This window comes from Sinohyriopsis cumingii, chromosome 4 (assembly GCF_028554795.1).
Source record: "Sinohyriopsis cumingii isolate HCF-2022 chromosome 4, ASM2855479v2, whole genome shotgun sequence".
NCBI lineage: Eukaryota > Metazoa > Mollusca > Bivalvia > Unionida > Unionidae > Sinohyriopsis > Sinohyriopsis cumingii.
In genome coordinates this window covers 119906160-119928501 of record NC_142964.1, presented here as the reverse complement: position 1 = coordinate 119928501, position 22342 = coordinate 119906160, and the positions used below count along the sequence as shown (strand labels likewise).

At 34.1% G+C, this 22342-nt stretch overlaps 1 protein-coding gene across 1 annotated transcript; it reads right to left on the bottom strand.

Moving 5' to 3' along the window:
* Positions 1-10113: 10113 nt before the first annotated feature.
* On the bottom strand, positions 10114-14974 carry LOC149802003 (uncharacterized). Its single transcript, XM_089956879.1, has 3 exons — positions 14674-14974; positions 13063-14189; positions 10114-10140 (listed from the first exon to the last, which is right to left on the bottom strand). Exons 1-3 carry the CDS (start codon positions 14972-14974, stop codon positions 10114-10116), a joined length of 1455 nt encoding a protein of 484 aa, XP_089813005.1.
* Between the last annotated feature and the right edge of the window lie 7368 nt (positions 14975-22342).

The window sequence follows — 22342 nt, the reverse complement described above, 5'->3', positions numbered from 1 at the left end:
TAGAATCTAATATGTAATATCAGATTGTACTTAATTTTATTTAGTGTAGGCTTTGCTGAATGTAGCTGTCTGGTTTTCATCCTTAGCCTCTGTTATTGACATTTCTAGTCACACGGTTGTTCTGAATCAATATTTTTTTCAGAATTTTGTGTTAGACAGAACGCATTCGAATTTAAACATGAAAAGACAAATGTACCCTTTACACAATTACTTGATACCACAACTAAATATACCTTCAGTCATTTTTCCCAGCAAGGCATACTATCCCGATTAGCAATATAAAATCCTGATAAGAAATGTACGAATGAAAACAAGCGTATTCTGAGAAAAGCACATGGACTTTCCGCTATACGGAAAAATAATACTAAGAAACACACGGACTTTCCATTATATAGAAAAAATGCACACGGACATTCCATTATTGTGGTGACAAAAATAGGTGTATAAATGTTAAATTTGCTCTGAGAAAAATCGTTTTGTTTTTTTATTTGATGATTAGCGGAAACAGCATATCTTTCTGTAGTACCTTGATCGATGACTTACTTTCTATTATTTTTATCTTCGTTTTTTCTAAATCAATTAGATATAAGTCGGGTGCTACAAATTCGTGTATTGTAATAAACGTAATTACAGATACATATCTAATAGGAGTACTGTCAATAATCACGCATTAAAAGGGTGCGTATACGACATTCACTGATTTGAAGAAAGAAAAAACACCCCTAATGTTCTTGTTATTCAGAGTCTACCTTATCATATCTTTGTAAACAGATCCAAAGTTACTCGAAAATATTGTAATATTTTAACTGCATTGTGGGATACCTATGAAAGTGCAGTTCAGCTGTGGAGAGGAAGCGCATCGTTTTACATTAAACAATGATGCAGCCTATACTCGCGTTTAAGTCGAGTCCAACTGCAAACAACATAGACGGTGATATGTTGTCTCATAATAAGCCGACAGATTAGGGGTCTAAGTTTTATATTCTGCTGATTACTCCTGATAAACTATATAAACTCAAATCTGCTCGAGTGTTATGCAACTTCAGATCTAGGTCTATGAAGTTTTCAGCTGGAGTTAAACGCGTTTATTGACAGTACCCGTGGCTTTACACTTATTCGTATTATTAACAAAGACTGACAATGTTTGTTTTTAGACTACTGCAAAACGTCACTATGAAATCACTTTATGTCAAAAGCATGTCCATTCACGTAATGATAACAAGGGAGGGGTACACATTTCGTAATGTAATTATGAAAAGGTAAATAAGTCGACAATTAAGTATTTATATTCCCATTTATCTTCACTTTTGTTTACATGAAATGTAATATGTTTGGTCGCTTATCTATGCTAGTTTGGGAAAGCTGTTATTGTCCTTTGCTTTATCTTTGTTGGGAATGTTTTTTTGGTGATTATGTGGAGGATATAACAAACTAAGTGCATATTCTCCCAAAAAATTAGCCAAGACATTTCAGACACGGATGAGTAACGCATGTAACACAGGACCGCTTAACAATGCCACATTGACAGTCAAACCCGTCGACTGGGGTCATTATAACTATAGACGGTTTTTCTGACGTTTTCGGTTCTGACTTTCATCGTTGTTAAGACCTTTAGAGTTGGTATAGATCACTGTCCAATGATTTAAATTACCCTGGATTATAAGTAGGCATACACATCTCATACGTCTGCGTATACAGAAAACGGACAAAATAACACAAAACTAAACCCAAAACGCATACCGGAAAACGGACAAAATAACACAAAACTTAACGAAATACCTAAACCGGAAAACAAACAAAATTACACAAAACTAAATACAATGCTCATAGCAGAAAACGAACAAAATAGCACAAAATAAATACAGAAGACATAAATTACGTATTGGATGTGAGCCAAAATACAGATGTAGAATCTATCAAACTTAAAGGTACCACTTGATGATTTCGTAAACGAACATAATAACACGAAAGGTTTAATGTAATACGCATACCGGAAAACTGACAAAATAGCAAGAAGAAACATTGCAATAAGCTCAATAAGTCCATCTCTTACATTGACGAGAAACATCAGAGAAACGCTTGATTATGTTTTGCTTTTGTTCTCTAAGGTACAGCACCATAAATAAGTTATTTAGTTCTGAGGCAATTGGAGTAAGATGCCTTGCCCAAGAACACACCATAGTAAGCGACCCACGTTGTTCCGATGGTAGGATTCGAATCCGCAACCATTTAGGAGTCCATCACGCTACTCACTGATCCACTGATCCACCGCTTCATTAGAGAAGGTATTCGAGCTGGTCATGAAGTGTATAAATTCGTAGCAAGCTACATAAATTATTAGTCAAGAAGATGTTTGTTTATTTAGTTTAAGACACAAGTGACTGAGTGCATCAATCAGATAAAATATTCACACACTAAACGGCGATTCTTTATTGTTTTCACATGGCGCTAATGGGCTTCCGTACGATTCTGTATGGCATAGGAACATTTAAAGTTTTTCCAACCTCCCCCACCCAGCAATATGTATTCAAAGAGTTGGCATCTAAAATATGTTCACGTTCTGTAAAAAAAAAAATTGGTAAATAACAGTTCTCTTTCCCCAAACGTCAGGTCTAAGGGGGAAGGGGACAGTTTTTATGTACAAATTTAATGCCACAATCAGCGACCTAGTATAAAAAAATCATAAAAAATCAAATACACAAGTGAGGTCAAAAAGGTCCATATTTTGGATACCTATATTAAAACAAAGCATAAGAATATTATCCACTTGACCAAAGAAGTCAATGGCAGTTCATAGCAGAAGAAGTTTATGCACCCCAATCCCAAATTTATACATGCAATTTTCATGTACGAAGGTAATTTTTGACACAAATTTGATGCTCACAGTGCAAACACAAGCCCTTTTCCTAGATGACAATTCTGCAAAACTGTGTACTAAACAGGCTGATGCAATTGAAAATAGTTGTCATCCAAGCCGCTTTTGAGATATTCTACTTCCCGCAAACCCATGTGTTTACTGCTATGGGAGGATAGCTCTTCTTCCTAGCCGACTATTGGTATTTCACTATCAACATACCGCAGAGTAACTATGGAAGGTGTACATGCCTGACATCAATTCCAAGAACAACACAAGCCCAAAACACCCAGTTCACAAATATATCCATATCTTGAAATAGTAAACAAAATAGCTGAAAAAGTCACACCATAGCCTTAAGTTAATAAATTAGCCTGGGGCCATTTTATGAAACTGTACCCTACCACGTAATGAAGATGAAGAGTCTGTGTTTTTGTAAAGCCATATTAAATCAACTGACTTGTCGACTCGTATGAATGATGTTACCAGCTATCACGACAATTTTTGGACATACAATATGTACTCGCTTATAAACCGAATCTAACAGCTAACTGCCCAGACTTAGTTCTGCCGTCATATAATGCGCTGGCAGATATGGGTCTATGCAGTTTGCTGGGAGTAGTCAGAAGAACAAACAAGATAGACTTTGATCTGGTGGCGCATGATGTGACGGTATAACAGGGTCTATGTTATTTACAGTTGGATTAGACTTGCAAGCGAGTATAGATGGTGTGTCCTGGATTATGCTGAGACACTTAAGTAGTCCATCCTATGATGCAAATATAAATATGAACGACGTGTCAAAATTATTAGAAACGTGAGATATTTGATTTTACTTCGTCACATACATCGGAAACTAAATATTTTACATTTTATGGCAGAGTATGTCAAAATACATGCAGAAATATTTCTCATCTCTTCTGTTTGTTTCGTTGTTTTTTCTTTTATCTGTCTGTTTGTGTTTTTGTGGGGAATGGGGTTCGTTTGCTTTGTTTTTGTTTTGTACTTTGACACGGTTACGTCAGAACTCTTTAATGTAGACGAGTAGTTAGCATAAATACATATATAGATAGAACTACGGTCATTTAAGCCACTATGATGTCATCGGTGATGGTAATAAGTTTAGACTGGTATATTTTCCGAAACATTTATTAAAAGCAATGTTGCATGAGAGAATAATAAGATAACTTCAAGCCGGAAACATCACGACATAAAGGGAGAAAACTATAACAAAATTTCAAGGGAAATAATTGCCTAGCCTGACTTTTTAGAGGGAACGGTGAGTCAAATATAGATAGATCAGTTTCTTGATTGACAGATAATCTTGGGGAACATGAAAAAGAAGATAGTCGAATTTATTATATGTCTTTAGAATAATATGTGTTTGTGGAGGTTCTGTTATATAACCTGGGCTTGATGAAAACCCGCATCGTACGTGCTAAACTATCCGAATCAGTCAAACTCGCAATGTTGAGGCAATCTAATACCACTGCCGTGCGATTGTTTTGCGGAAACGAGGCATTTAACATTACTATTGTATATGAATCAAAAATATTTCACTTGTTCCATAGCTATCTCAAATGATTATAATTTTCCTATAAGTGTCAATTTATTCGTCTCTTTATCTATGTAGAAAAGTAAAATGTCCGGTCAGGTATTTTGATCATGGGTCCGGTTATGACTTTGATCTTGGGTCCGGTCGGGTATTTTGATCTTGGGTCCGGTCAATTTTTTTCATGGCCTCCCTAACGAAGAATGTCGCAGACAACCGTTGCCACTACACACTTGACAGCGGCATCCTTTTATGTGTCTATTTAATGACCGAAAGAATTATGAATATTCCAAATATTCTTAATAAAACGAGAAAAAAGTAAGACAAAACATCAAACTTCATTGTCATCTCCATAGTAAACAAATTATGGATAAGTTTTAACATGTAAATTACTAACCATTCTTTATAAAGTAAGTATTAATCTCACTGTCTACACATCTAAGTATCAACAGATCTACATCAAGTTTGAAAGCAATTAATCGACTAATTAAGCTGATGATGTACATCACATGTACTTATGCTATCCTTTAAATTATATAATGATGTACACCCAAACTTGCCTATGGTATCAATTAATACATTTATTGATGTACATACAAAATATACTTATTGTTTCGACTAATTAATTTAATGATGTACACACAAAGATACTTATAATATCGACTAATTAATTTAATGATGTACACACAAAGATACTTATGGCATCGACTAATTAATTAATTTAATGACGTACACACAAAGATACTTATGGTATCAATTAATAAAATGAGTGATGTTCACACAAAGATACTAATGGCATCGACTAATTAATTAATTTAATGATGTACACACAAAGATACTTATGGGATCGATTAATTAATTTAATGATGTACACACAAAGATACTTATGGCATCGACTATTTAATTTAGTGATGAACACACAAACATACTTATAGTATCGACTATTTAATTTAATGATGTACACACAAAGATACTTATGGTATTGACTATTTAATTTAATTATGTACACACAAAGATACTTATGGTATTGACTATTTAATTTAATGATGTACACACATAGATACTTATGGCATCGACTATTTAATTTAATGATGTACACACATAGATACTTATGGCATCGACTATTTAATTTAATGATGTACACACATATATACTTATAGTATCGACTATTTAATTTAATTATGTACACACAAAGATACTATGGTTTCGACTATTTAAGTTAGTTCTGCACACCTAAAGTACTTATATTATCGATTAATTAATTTAACGACGTGCAACCATTTTGTTTATGGTATCGATTAATTAATTTAATCATGTGCGACCAAAATGAATATGGTATCGAATATTTAATTTAATGATGTACAACCAAACTGCTTATGAAATCGATTAATTAATTTAATGATGTATACTCAACGTACTTATATTATTGTCTAATTATTTAATGATGTACACCCAAAGTGCTTGTTAATTAATTAATTTAATAATTTACACGTATGTAATTGTCATTTTTGCTAAGCCCCAGATATAGAATCATGTTTAAGATATAATCTGCATGTCTTGGTAATATTACCGCGGCCTTATGTTTTATCTCTTAACATTGCCGCGGGGTTAGTGTTGCAAGGTTACCATGACCAGCCAGAGACCGGAAACTTGAATCGGAAAAGGCGATCAGTCGCGTCACTTAACAAAGGCTTGCCATTATCACACCTATAATTTAAAGGTTACTGCAAGGGGTGAACGGGGCGTGTTGTTATCTGTTCCCTACGTTGACAGACAGCGAGAGGGACATTGTCCGCTAGGTTTGATTGGATCAGCCTACAGCGATATCCAATCTAAAATTGAGATAGAGGGCGTAATTACAACTCAGACCCGAATGATACCTTCCGAAATCATAAAGAGTAATTTAGAACTTATTGGTAGATTCTAAGGAAAGACAAAGCTTCGAAAAGGTCAGTAAGTTATTTGCTCGATTTGTGCAGAATATTACGGCATCATAATGATAATTATTTGTAGTATGTACACTTAATTACTAGAATCGTTCAGTATGTAAAATTACCTTTGTAGCATTTCATTTACGTTCGTATTTGAGAAATAGGCTTGAGCCTTACGTAGAGAATTGTTAGTTGCGAGGTGGAATAATGTTGATTGTTCGCTTGTGGTCAGAAATCATTTTGTAATTCGCTATTAGGTTACTTCGTAGTAAACCAGTGCATTTATTAATGCGTTATGTTAGAATTTGCACATGCCTGAATTGTGAATTCGGAAATATGTTTGAAGTATGTAAGATTAGTTACTATGGACGTTTGCATATATCAGAGTATGGATATTTAAATATTCTCGTACTTTGTATGAGTTGTTTGGTAAAGAAATGCGTCTGATTATTGTGATATTGCTTCGTATAAAGGGATTAGGAATATGTACAGATGTGACGGAATTTATTGATGTATGTATAGGAGTTAATTGATACCGTGCTGTATTATGACGTTTGTTTTACTATACAAGAACGTATGGGTATCTGGATGTGAACGAATGCTTGACTGAAGAAATTTAATAGCCGTTATTTAATGATATGCTGTGTGTTGTGTAAGATGAAAGGGGTAAGGAAAATGTACCATCCTTGTGTTTTCACAGGAAGCTTTTTAGGAGACAGAGAACTTCCGGTTCCATTGGGTCCCAAGTCTTCAAGAGTTGGAGACGGATTCGAGACTGTAGCCGAGACTGTCGAAGTCGATAGTAGTGTAATCGTGGGAGAGAAAGTACAGGAGGAGGAGAAGGAGTCTAGATAAAGTTTAGGAGGAGAGGAGAAGGAACTTGGAGAAAGGTTGGGGAGAAAGAGGAGAAGGGATTGGGAGAAGTAAGAGAGAGAACGTATACAACAGATGAGTAGAAATACAAGGACAGGTGGAAATCTATCTCACACTGCTAATCAAGTGATGCAATAGGCTTATTAAAGGGTCGAGAGGAAGGAGTGTAATTGGAAATTTGAGTCATTTGATTTTTGAATTGTTATTAAACTGTTATTCATTGAAATTCAACCTTTTTGTATATTTCACCATCTAATTGTCGGCATTGCTGACTGGGGGCTCAGAGCTATACATCTATCTTTCATTAAATTTAGCTTCCAACAAAACAGAGTATGGGTTGGACATCTATAACAGTTTAAATAAAATATTGGTAGTACCCCACCCCAACCAAATACTTCGCCACAGTCATCGACCAATTAATTGAACGAGGTACATTCAAAGCACTTATGTTACTGCTAATTTTATCTAGAGAAGCTGAAAACAATAGACAATTAATCACTCTGAAACAGGTCTTAGAAGAAAAATGGGGCATCCTTCCCTCTCCGGTAAAATTGATCAACTTGTCTGCCGACCCTCCATTTAGCGCTATCTCGTCCTAACTAAAAGCCATTGTCTCGGTTTATTATCGATGTAGACAACCATTTGTTTTGCTTCAGACGTTAAAGACAGATATTCAAGCATTACGCCTTCTTAAAATGGAATATACATTACATGTTCGTTAAGGAAAATATATTAAAATGATAAAATCCGACAGGCTTCGAATTATGTGCAATTCGACAGTGAGAATAAAAATTTTGAATGAAAAGTATATTTAGTCATAAAAGCAAAGAAGATCGCCGCAAACCCTTTGAGACAAATAAATTGAAATGTTTGAAACATAATTGTGTATTGAGATAGCATTGTTCGTATAGAGAACACCATAAAAGAAAAAAGTATCTGGCCGCAATATGCATATCTTCTAATATCATAGATTATGCTTTTTTAAATCTGAAGATTAAAACAAAATTGTACTTATTAGTATCGGTATGTATGTATGTATATATGTATTGATGAATCAGACTTTGTTTTTAGATAAGATCAGATAGTTTACAAAATGAAAAATGTTCAGTTTTTCTGCGACAGATTATGTCAACCCAATCTGACTGCCTTCTTAAGACACATCTGTTTATTTACATGATCAGCCCATGAAATGGAGGTGAATTTACGAAAATGGGTAGTTGTGAGCGTGTTATTTCGAGGAGTGAGATTAATCTTGTCAACTTGATTCTGGAACAAGTATGGTATATAAAAAAAAGATAATTTTATTTTCATACCTCGATACTGGATATATTTTTCATCGTGTGGTATCAAAAGCGATATATTATAACGAGTAGAGAAGCCAACCGCTAAAATATCACGTTTTTTTTTTTGGTGCCAAACGATGAAATAAATTCGGTATTATTAATTACACTGTGGACTTAGTACAGCGCCTAATCTTTAGAAGCCGTAAGTGATTTACATTATGATATAAAAAGTAAACAACGACAAGATTACAAAAACTGACACCATCAAATCACAAAACATAAATATGCTGATGTTCTCAATTAAGTAAACATTGGTAAGACTTTAAGCCTATTTTTTTTAGCCAAAAATAGGTGAGTTTTTAAAGCACTCTTGAATGCCATCACAGCGTCCATATGTCTAAGGTCTATGAACAGTTCGTTCCACCTAGATGGGACCTGGTACGCAAAAGAACGTTGTCCGTATGACTTCATTTTAACGGTATGAAAAATGAAAATGGGAGTGTCGGAAGAGGAGCATAGATTTCTAGATAGGGTGTACACACACACACATATATATATACTGTCATTATATCAGCAGATTTCAATAACAAAGAGGGTCATTTTAGGTAGCTTGAAGTTTTCTTTCATTAGTCACTTCAATGCGACAGAATACATAGCCCCCATCTTCGTTAGCCAAAAGGGCGATTTTTATGTAGTAATATATGGTAGAGTGTCAGAGCGGGTCATTTCAGTTATCTAAGGAGCTCGTTATGATTATTGGTGTTAAATTTAAAAATGTTAAAATTAAAATAAGGTTATTCCCGTTTTCAACAATACGCTTACGCATGGCACGTATTGTTATAGCAAGCATTCGTTGTTCATGCTTTCTGCGCATTTCGATCTTTCAAAAGCAAACTCCTGTCCTTTTTAGTGATATCCCCTGACCTTTAACAGCTGATGGAGTACGTTATCGAAGCGAAATGCAATAAATTCTGAAGACTGGCTTGTAAAGCCTTCCATATTCCGCCTTCGGCAAAAAGAGAGAGTATTCGAGTGCAGGGCGGTCTGTGCAATTACATTGTTCTAACTTCTACTGAGGGATTTTAATCTGGGGTTTGTAAATTTCAATCGGAAGGCACAGGGGTGGGTGGGTGGCGACTTGTTGTTATTATTATGGTGTAATGCGTTGATACAAATATAACTTCACATAAAATGACCTGGAAACAAGGAACCAAAAGTAGTCCGCAGAATTTATCAATGTGTACAAATTCCAGGTCACTAATGACTATCACGTGACCGTTTAGATCGAATCAAATTGAAGGAAACGCAGCAAATTCATAACACACACACACACACACAGATATATATATATATATATATATATATATATATATATATATATATATATATATATATATATATATATATATATATATATATATATATATATATATATATATATATATATATATATATATATATATATATATATATATATATATATGTGTGTGTGTGTGTGTGTGTGTGTGTGTGTGTGCGTGCGTGCGTGCGTGCGTGCGCGCGCCCGCGCGCGTGTGTGTGGGTGTGTGGGTGTGATTTCGCAACAGTGTTCAAGACACAAAAACATCGGTGGAGAAGAGATTACTGTAGCATGGCAAATATATTTTCCTGAAAAAGGACATGAACATAAAATTACAATTGTGCAAGCATTAAGAGCCGTCGTCAAAACGAATTATTTCTATACGTGACGAAGATGAAGCATAATTCATGATGAACAATATGACGTTTAATACATGATGAATAAGGTGACGTTTAATACGTGATGAGCAAAATGACATCTAATATGTGATGAACGCGATGACGTTTAATACACGATGAACAATATGAAGTCTAATATATGATGAACAAGAGTACGTCTAATACCTGATGAATAAGGTGACGTTTAATACGCGATGAACAAGATGACGTTTATTACGTGATGAACAAGACGAAGTCTAATAACTGATGAACAAGATGACGTCTAAAACATGACGAGCAAGATGACGTTTAATACATGATGAATAAGATGACATTTAATACGTGATGAACAAGATGAAGTCTAATACGTCTAAGATGAAGTCTATACCTGATGAATAAGGTGACGTTTAATACGTGATGAACAAGATGAAGTCTAGTACGTAATGAAAAAGATGAAGTCTAATAACTGATGAACAAGGTGACGTATAAAACATGATAAGCAAGATGACGTCTAATACATGATGAATATGATGACTTCTAATACGCGATGAACAAGATGAAGTCTAATACGTGATGATTAAGGTGACGTTTAATACGTGATGAACAAGATGACGTCTAATACATGATGAATAAGGAGACGTTTAATACTTGATAAAAAGGTTGACGTTTAATATGTGATGAATAAGGTGACTTTTAATAGCTGATGGACAAGATGAAGTCTATCTAATAAGTGATTAACAAGATGACATCTAATACGTGATGAACAAGATGAAGTCTAATACATGATCAATAAGGTGACGTTTAATAAGTGATGAATAAAATGAAGTCTAATACACGATGAATAAGGTGACGTTTAATACGTGATTAACAAGAGGACTTTAATACGTGATGAACAAGATAAAGTCTAACACATGATGAATAAGGTGACGTCTAATACATGATGAACAAGAGGACGTTTAATACGTGACGAATGAGGTGACGTCTAATAATATGAACAAGATGCAGTTTAATACATCATGAATAAGGTGACGTTTAATACGTGATGAACAAGATGAAGTTTAATACGTCTAAGATGAAGTCTATACCTGATGAATAAGGTGACGTTTAATACGCGATGAACAAGATGACGTTTATTACGTGATGAACAAGACGAAGTCTAATAACTGATGAACAAGATGACGTCTAAAACATGATGAGCAAGATGACGTTTAATACATGATGAACAAGATTACGTTTAATACATGATGAATAAAGTGACGTTTAATACGTGATGAACAAGATGAAGTCTAATACATCTAAGATGAAGTCTATACCTGATGAATAAGGTGACGTTTAATACGCGATGAAGAATATGAAGTCTAATACATGATGAACAAGATGACGTTTAATACGTGATGAATATGACGTTTTTTAATACGTGATGAACAAGATGAAGTCTAATAACTGATGAACAAGATGAAGTCTAATACGTGATGAACAGGATGACGTCCAATACATGATGAACATGATTACGTTTAATTAAGAGTTTAACGTTGTTTTTTCTGAGTTCATCGTGGTATAAACTGTCAGTTGCCGACTCACACGGCAAATAACGCCCGAAGGGCGTTATGTAAGCTGTGTGAGTCGGCAACTGACAGTTTATACCACGATGAACTCAGAAAAAACAACGTTAAACTCTTATAATTGAAATTTTAATTATTTTTTATGTTATTTTGTTTGCATCATTAAAAAATATAAATCTTAATTGAGCGTAGTAATACATGTTTGGGGTTTTTCTGTTACGTAGCTATTTATAGCAGTTAGGCTTGTCCTGCTTGATCGTAACAAGGTCATCATAATACCAGTCTTTCAACCAATGATAGCCCATGTAAGGAATTATAACAATGCTGCCATGATTTTTATATTTTGCCTTAATGGACACGTTTATTCAAAGTGAGAGCTCAATATTTAAAGTCACGATGTCATGGCTGTAAGAATGTATGCATTCGTAGACTGACTGAATGTGATTTGGCAGATTCATCACTGTTCTGGCACATGAGTGATCTAATTTCGCTATTCAAAACCTATTTTCGTGTTTATAAACAAGATAGAATAATACATTTATGTGTATGATGTTAGGTTATATAAAGTCTGTGATCAGTTTTGTTAGTTCAGACATACACACACACACATATCTAATATAACTGAGTATTTATTTTATCCCTTAAGTTATTATTATGATTTGATTAGTGACAATGGTTTATAACCTGATCCCTCTCATCAAATGTCTGACATCATTGTTGAAAATAGACACACAAAAGGACAGATGCAGACTGAGGCAAATGCTGATATAGAATGCTCCTTGTGGAAGAAGCTATGACTTTTTAACTCAGGGGTTCAAAACAGCAAGATAATTTAATTTGTTGAATTTTGTGTTTATTGTTTACACACTTTTCTAAGTATAGTGTAACAATAATTACAATACAGCAATATCACTATAAAAATGAAAAATTGTATGACACATTCATGTATTTACTACTTTGATATTTGTACTTGTATCTAACTATTTGTTATGCATTTTCTTAATTTGTCTATAATTATTCATTGAAAATTGCCATATAATAAAAACCAGGAGTTGTACATGATGTTTTGTAAATTATTATTCTAGCCTTGATAGTTGAGATGGGGCACTTAACTTGAAAATCATGTATTTCCTTAACTTGTTTGCACTTACTCGTTTTAGTTGGAACTAAACTGGAATGTGCAGTTATTGAAATGACAGGTTGATTGTGTAATGAAACCTGTCATAGAGTTCATTGTACTATGTGACAGTGCTTGTAGGTGATTTTGAGCAGATTCAGTGCTAACATTTACTTGATTTGTACTGCTAGATTTTGTAGTGGTCATTTTAACATTTGCTTGCTTAGTACCGCTTGAGTTTGTAGGGGTCATTTGAACATTTACATTTGCATGAGATAGCATTGCTGAAGAGTCTTGAGCAGACAATGCTACATTTGAACATACATTGGAAAGAATGTTGCTCATCTGTTGTTTATGTTGAGTGCTGGGCCTTGTGTATGGTTTCAATGATAGTTCATTGGAGTGGTCAGACAAAGACATAATGTGCCTAGCTGGAAGGTTGGCATCTGTCATTGCATTCAGAGCTGTGGCACGAAGAGAGTGAGCAGTATATCTTGCAGATATATGGGCATTTTTGCATATGTCAGGCATAAAACAGCTAAATTGTCTCTTTCCAACACATCTTGTTGTGTACCATATTTGACACAATTTGGGAATTTCAAAAGCACTTTTATCAGTGTGACAAAATAATGATTCAGCTTTTGGATTAATGCGTGTGAGGTAGTATTTTACTGACCTGACTGGGCAGTTTTGACCACCAGTTGCATACATTCTCTTGTCAGAATTTTCCTCCTTAGCATTTAAGTCTCCCTGATGATTTTTTTGTATAGTTTGATGGGTCAGAATGACATATTCAGCCCCTGTTTCATCACACCTGATTTCAAGACTGTTGGGTGTTAATTGACTGTGAAATTCTAATCCACGAGTAACATAGTGGATGGACAGATATAACCAAATCCTGTATCTGAGTGTGATAGGGTTATCTTGCATCAGGTACTTATTGATTGCATACATGTCTGATGGAGGAATAATGGGTTTGTCTTGAGTTGATCTTGATAAACCATTCTTTGTGTTAAACTTTAATTTTCCATTTAACATGTCATTTGCTTTTCTAAACTCAGGGTCTGTAACAATATTGATTTGACGACCACATTCAACCTGCATGTAGCGATTAATAGCAGCACGGACATTTTTTAATGTGTTTTTATGGTATTCTTCAGCTTGGGCTTCAGGGAGCATCCTCTTTCTTGTTTCGGTGACCTTGGGGGCTGCTTCGGCATAAAATATGGCTAATATTTGGGCCAAATGTGAAGACTCAGCTGACTTCAGATCAATCTCAATATTCTTCTCTTTGCACCATTCTGAAATTCATGTTTTTCAGCTTGGTAGTATCTAATTTTTTAACATTTAAAATATTTAGATCTTTGGGAAGAATCATTCATGCATATCTTCTCTTCATTTTTTTATTATTAGTTACTATTATATAAAAGATTGGTTACATTTTTAGGCTGTCACAAGTATTACTTTAAAGATAAAGTACACCTTATTCACTGCAGAGAAAGTTAAGTCTCATTTTTATAAAAAAAAATGGCATGAATGATTTTTAATTATTTTTTGTTGTTTCTTTTTGCATAAAAATTAACAAAATAATGCCTTTTCATAACATAATTTAAGAAAATAATAAATAAGAGCAAATTAAGTATCAAGCAACGTTACTTTAAGCTTACATTGATGAACAGTCCAATATACTACTAATTATTATTATTATTATTATTATTATTATTGTTGTTGTTGTTGTTGTTGTTGTTAATTTATTATGATTATTAAATGAAAGAATAAATCTACCTGCAGTATTGTTATAGCCCCATTTAGTATTTTTCTTCGTAGACTTTGAGTACCGCTGTTCAGATATGTTTAAGAGATCTTCCTCTTTAAGTGATTTGAAGCGTTTTGGTTTGTGGTCATCCTTGTTATCAAATGGGAACGTGACTGGTGTTGGTTCATTCAAACTAAATGGTAACTCAGTTTGTGATTCTTCCACTTCAAAAGGCTCGTCAAAAAGGGATGGGTCAAAATTTTCAATATCTTCCTGCATATAATCTATCTGATAAGGCAAAGTTAGCGAAAAATCTCCAAATTCTGACATATCAGTTTCAGCGTTGGATAGCTATAAATACCGTATACTGGTGACCTTGACCTAGCGCACTTTCAAACATTTTTATCCATATTTTTAACAAATTTCCCCAAAGAAAGAATGATTTTATTCATAAAAGATGAGAAATATCGGTTGCTTTAGTCTTTAAGATTTAATTCTTTTTGTTTAAATTCTAAGAATGTTCTTTTCCTTTATTGCTTACTTCGTGTCTGCCTTCACTTGCAGTGTTTATATTATGCTGTACACGTGACTCTATTTATAGAAGTGGGTATTCTTAGAAAAGTAGTTCTCCTTACAGTTCATACAGAAATGAACGCAATTCATTTTGATCACGTGGTAAGAATCTGACCAATGGAAATGTTACTTTCCTGTACCAGCTACTGGCATTGCAATTATTACGTGATGAATATAACGTTTTCTAATACGTGATGAACAAGATGAAGTCGAAAACATGATGAATAAGGTGTCGTTAATACGTCATGAACAAGATGACGTCTAATACGTGATGAATAAGGTGATGTTTAGTACATGATGAACAAGATGAAGTCTCATACATGATGAACAAGATGAAGTCTCATACGTGATGAACAAGATGACGCCTAATACGTGATGAACAAGAGGACGTTTAATACGTGATGAACAAGAGGACGTTTAATACATGATGAACAAGATGACGTCTAATACATGATGAATAAGATGAAGTCTAATATATGATGAACAAGATGATGTTTTATACGTGATGAATATGGTGACTTCTAATACGTTGAAAAAAAAGATCGCACACTGCTGACATGATTATCTAAACAATAAGCCAAACTGATGTATCTTTATTGCTTTACTGTGTGAAAGTCGACATGTTAACATAGCAGAGCAAGTGTAATATGCAGATGTTGCGTCATGTCGCATAATCATGTAAACACGTCGTAATTAGTATCTCGTCCTGTTGACGTACAGACATCGTCTGCTATAATATGGTATTACTTCATTATGACGGTTTCAGCCTAATGTTTTTTATGCATATTGTGCTGAACCAAAGAGATAAAGGTACGGCGCATGTTTCTAATATCTATTAAATAAGTGATTTATTGTAAGTGTGAAACCGTTATCCTTGAGGGTAAGATCTAAATGTTAACAATGCAGTAGTGTGTATAGCGTTGTACGGCACATCAGCGCACTAGTGAATATATAGTGCCAACTAAAGGTAAATTTCGAAAATTGCAAATGAATTGCACACACATTTAGGATGATTAACCATTCCACCTAAATGTAAGCATGAAGTACAAGATGATATCATAAAGAAACATACAGATGTAAATATCCTGTTAGATCACAAACAGATTGCATTAAATGGTGGACGGAAGTAAAATCGCATTTAGACAGGAGTAACCCTCTCCATTGAATATAATAATAATGAAGGAATACATTTTACTCTTACAGCCTTCTGTTGATGAATTTATATGGGATTTCATTATCCTAACTGACGCCTACATGTCTTTGTTTTGTATTTTTGCTAGTAATAGGAATTTCGAATACATTATTGACATCATCATCCCGAAAATGGGAGCAAGTGTCTTTCCCAAGGGCATTCAGAAGCAGTTGACCCTGGCTGGCCTGATGGGGTATCAAACGTGATACCGTTTGACCGACTCCCTACCAACTGTGCTACGGCGGTTCGTTGCCGACATATAATGCAGTGGTTTATGTGGGATAAAACGTATGAGACAAATGGAAAACTAAGTAAACAACTACTACTACCTCAACACTTCTACATTAGACCAAATGTACCAACGTTTAGAGAAGTATTGAATTCTATAAAAGGTGCGTTTTAAGAAGAAAATGATTGATATTATTTTATAAAATTTTCGGTAATTTCTGATCATCTTTATTTGTTGCTGTTCTTTCCATTTTTCAGGAAGAGAAAAGTACCATTGTAAGGTACGAGTCTACTACAGTCTAGTTTACGTTCTGTTATCGTGATTTATATCCTTTCTTTTCAGTTATAAAAACATCCCTGTATTTAAATTTGTAGATGACCATATTCGACTGAAATATTGATTGTGGTATTGCTGTCGTTCTGAGTCAAATGACCTCTACTGTCAAAAAGAACAACAACAAATTAAACATTATATATATAGATACATAGATAAATAGATAGATAGGAAACTTCATATGAATGGATTCTCTTGCATGAATAAACTTATATTTTGAAACCTTTGTATATGGTGCTTGTAAAGATATGTATGTGCGGTATCGTTGAAAAGCCTTTTCAATTACGGGCACGCTTCACTCCAGGATTGAATATTTTTGGGAAATATTTAAGTATAAAATAATACAATGCTAACATTCGGTTTTTTACAGAATGCCAGCTTATAGAAAACTATTAAACTCGGAGGCCTTTCTTCAGTTTTCGACAAATGTTGTTCCTGGCTACAAACGATGATAACTAGACATAATTTATTTTTGTTTAGTTATTGGCGTTATTATTTATGTCGGTTATTGTTCTTTGTTAATGACACACCTATAATTGTAACCAGAAATTAAGCAAACAGCTAGGAGACGAATGCGCCAGCGAAATTATATGAACCATGTAAATAAAAGATCGACAATGTAATGGTTTTGTAATATGTCTTATATTTTAAAGTATAATTTATCTCGACAGAATAAAATTGATAGCTACGTCTCATCCGTATGTTCTAGCACCTTAAGTAGGACGTATCCAGACGAGAACACATTTACACATTGTGGCAAAAAAAAAAAAAAAAAAAAAAAACATCTTGAAAGACCTCTTTAAATAATATAAGCCTGTTAGACGAGAATTATGAAGATTAAAAGAAATATATTTTTCTTATCGGAAAATATAATACATAGTTAGTAAATAATTTTGATGTATATATGCATTCATACTTATGTCCACTCATTTCCAAGGTTTTATTTTTCTTCACATTTCATATGTGTGTCCGTTTGTGTTCAAACACAATCATATTAACAAGTATCTGACTAAACGTTAGGTCAATAATAGGAGCCCATTACCTTATCGCTTTGTATGAAAGCAATTTCTAAATAGTGTCACGTGTTTTTCTTACTCTTCCTCATTAGGACGTTTGTGTTCGAACTCGGAATATTTTCAAATGACAAGTCTGATAGAGAACCTGCCCACAAGAGAGAGAAGAGAAATAGATAGGCACGAGAAACAAAATCCAGTCGCTTGCTTAAGTTTATCTCAACATTGTCTGGATGAACGCGAGTTCTTGTCTATTGGTTCTGATAAGTTAGTTTAATTATTCTTGTTATCTGTTCCTCAGAAAAATGTCACACGCTTCAAAGAGTTAATCATACTTAAAACACGGTGGATGACTTCAATTGATTACTTCGACAACAGGTTTCCCTCTGTCTTCCACACTGTAATGGAACTCGGTCTCTGGAACTAAATTAGTTTTGCAGTGGCAACACATTAGGGAAATAGCATAATAATCATCATGACTTTGTATCCAGTCAGGCTGTATGTCCGATTTTAATTTTATGCACAAGAGTCTTCACTCATTAGTAACTTTTTTCACTGATGAATTTCAACAAAAAAAAACTATTTGAATTACCGTTGATGTTAGATGTGGAACAAACGCGCAGAACCCAGGATCTCCCTAAATCGAATAGTGCAAGAAAATGTGTAGGCATAACAAACGTGATGTATCTTGCATAATAAAACAAATGAAATTGAGAACTTGAATATAAATTGATACCTTCTCTGATAAAGCTGTCATTTAACCAACAATTTTAAATAAAGCCATCATTTAACCAGCAATTTTAAATAAAGTTCATTTACATATCAGTATGAAATCGAGCAGTCTATAACAAAGTAAAATTATATTCTGCATAAATGAAGCACTTCAATCAATTTAAAAAATAGCATCTGTCAAAACTAAAGGAACAGTTGATTTGACGACGTGCTGTATTCGATACAACTCTAGTTCTATTAGTACATCACATGATCTAATATCTGTCTCCCCATAATCACTATGGATTAACCCTTTTATAGGCTATTTATTTTTTGCTTTTCCGTATGGATTATAAGTTGTGATAAATTAAACTTCAAATGATAAAGGGCAAACAAATATCATTGATTTTTTGTTATCTCACGATTCAAATGTCAGAGAATTCAAATGAAATTCATTAATCAGCCTAATTGTCGCACTTGTTTCTGGACCGGAAAAGGGAAGAAACATACTATTTACTAACTCATTTTCTGGTTAAATTGTTCTTATTTACTGAATTAATTTAATTCATTTAAGAAATAAGTAGTAAATGATTCTATCTTAGGTATGACTCTCGATGCAGAAAGATAACGTTCATTATTTAGAGTAATATTTGTTCGCCGTTCTAAATATCCACTAATAGATTAGATGAAAAACAGCTACGACAATGGAGGAAACCCTAAGTCATTACTGTCGACACAAAATGGTTATTTCACTGATCTCCCTTAATTATCTTCATCCATTATGACAAGCAAATGTCGTCCAGACACTCTCATCACGCAAGATTTTTGCCTTCGGGAAAATCCGAAAAGTGATAAATCTTCCAAGGTGTCAGCGAAATTGTTAAAACGCTAAAACATATCGGGAGTCTGCAGTGGTGACATTTATTAGATAATTTCACAGTCAATTATGTCGTTGTCAGTGTGACACGTAAACGTTAAGTTTGTCGTCTAGGTTAGGCTCGCAATAAATTATTGACTGCAAAGGATGTTATCTGCTGTATTTGGGGCATGAATTAAATTTTAATTGGAGTCAAATCGATAACGGTCACACAGATATGTCAGTAAAATGTTAAATAGCAGAAATTGACAAGATTGAGACAAACCAGAGCAGAAATATTGGGAATGTTTTTGCCATTTGAAACAGTTGTCATGAAATTATATTTTTCAGAACAGATATTAATAAGGGCGGACTAGAGAGAATTATTCTGACTTAAATGGGAGTGTTCAAATCTTTTGGCGATTAAAGAAAGTAATCCTGATTAGCTAAAGCTAAACGAGTAGGGTGGCTGTTCCGAGACTGAATTCAAGGTTTTAAGAAATTCCCGTTGCGAAATTAATCAGTCTATGTTTCTGAGGCAAGCCAGAATTTAACTCCGGGAAATAACATTTGATTTTCCAAGGGACGTGTCTTGGAAAGTTGAGGAGACGAAAGCCAGAGATTCAGTTACATAGTAAGAGTGAGTCTCAAAGCACAATGTTTATAGGTTATTTCATTTGTGTGGGAAAATATGAACGAGTTTTTTGGATGGAATACTGCACGACCTTGAGAGTGCAGTACATCAATCCGACAAAACGAGTTCATATTTTCCCATACAAATGCAGTAACCTTTTTATTATATGCTCATTTTCTCATTCTACCTAAGGCTTTATTATATAATCAAAATACACTACAATAAACAATTATTAATGCGCACTTAACTCCGCCCAGATAAATTTAAACTTAGTCGCGCGCTCAACATAACCTTCGAAAGAAAATGGCGTGTCTAGTTAAAATCGAAATTTGCAATCATATTGTGAATGAATGCGCATTTCAACAACTTTTCCATTTGATCTGGAATGAATAGATTTTGGTATTTTGTTTCGATTCTACGAAAGTTCGTGATTTTGGACTGGATTCATCTTTGCAAATTGTACATGAAATACACCGGATTGAAGCAGCGCGGGAGAAGCGTGTTTACATCTGCAAGTGTGTTTGTTCTGTCATTGACTTTTTGAAATCATAATGTGGGGAAAATATGAAGTGTTGTTTCAATTGCAATTATCAAAAAGACGCTGTTGAATTTAATGTTTATTTCATTTTGAGTGCAGTAAGGAAGATGTAATTGCACTTGGAATATAGTCGAAATAACAGTACAATTTCGAAATGTGTAACAAAGTAGTTCCTAATACACTATTGGGCACACGTGTCCTGCGCGTGGGTGCAATATGAAGGTGTGCAATATCGTAAAATATTGAACGATGTAAAGTTAACGGAGAAAAAAATGAGCATATAATAATAGTCTAAATTGCATGCAATATGTTCATTGATGTAAGTTTATAATTATTTGCTGAAAAGTTCGTTTCAAATTTATGCTTCGATTTTCCTTGAGTTCAGAAGTTAATATTTTACATGCATTTAGCCTATAATGTTATATGACTCATGCATTATATGAATGAGACCTAATTACCTCATTCAGATGTAACAGAATTATGTATTGTAGGAATTTCATGCATCACTCTGATAGAAATTGTGAGAATTAATTTCTCTGTCTTAATTGATATGTATCATGTATGCTAAGAATAGATTTTACTCTGTCTATGTCAATGAATCGCTAATTCGCAAAGTAACATAGTTTGGACAAGGAATGAAGTCCGTTAGTTCCTTTGTGTAATGAGGTTGTGAGGTTGTGATTTTTTTTCAACCGAGGTGTTAGCATTAGGAGTATGTGTCGATTGCCAGAGACAGCTACCAATTTACAGCACACAGCGGGCTGCAATGGTTATCAAAATGAGGTTAAGTCAGGTTCCAGTAGGAAGCAGCAAGCCGCTAGTCATCTGATATAAAAAGAGTGGTTTGATCTCAGGTTAAATAAATAGGACGCGTATTTAGGTTGGGTATTATATTTTATTTGAAGGAAAACAGTCCCATACTTGTACTGCACAGTGAATCTACGACCATGACAGGCGATGACCCGAAGAGGCGTTAGAGAGAGAGAGAGAGAGAGAGAAGAAACAGAGAAATACGGCACACCGACCTATCATCAATAATGATTTCGTAATGACCGGAAGCAACCAGGTGATGTTGACATGCCGGCAATTTGAGTTCGATCAGCTACTAGATATAAAACAGAACGGGTAATTGAATGTTGCATACATTTTAGAACTCTGTTTCTAGGCGAAAGAGAATCATTCAAGGGGCATGTTCAATTTCATTTTTGTTTATGACATTGATTCAATTTGTAGATTCTACATGCAGTGTTCGTAGTGTTCCGTTTTATAGTTCTCCTCCTATCTCTTCTTTCCCATCCATTAATTTCATATTTTACTTTATCATTTACTCGATCTGTGCAATAACACCGTGGTCCATTATCTTCTAGGTAAAGACAACCAAATACCATAAGGAGTGAGAATCTCACATCTCGCGAGAATCTCACATATCATCATCCTACCGTTTGATAGAGTCTTTGATAACTCACGACAAATAAAACTTTCTTCCCCTTTTTACATCATTTTAAAAGTATTTGAACACCTCCATTGAACGCCTTTTAACTCATTGCTTCTACAACTGAATCAATTTGATATAAAGCAATTATATGTCATTTTATACTTTTCAGTAAAAATTCAGATTT

Bases quoted from the DNA above. Each gene is read 5' to 3' on its own strand.
- LOC149802003 (XM_089956879.1), bottom strand. From the start codon at position 14,974: ATGTCAGAATTTGGAGATTTTTCGCTAACTTTGCCTTATCAGATAGAT. The intron at 14,190-14,673 runs GTAGATTTATTC...CATGAATTTCAG, and splicing joins GGGCTATAACAATACTGCAG to AATGGTGCAAAGAGAAGAAT. The intron at 10,141-13,062 runs GTAAATGTTAGC...GTCCTTTTTCAG, and splicing joins AATCTAGCAGTACAAATCAA to GAAAATATATTTGCCATGCT.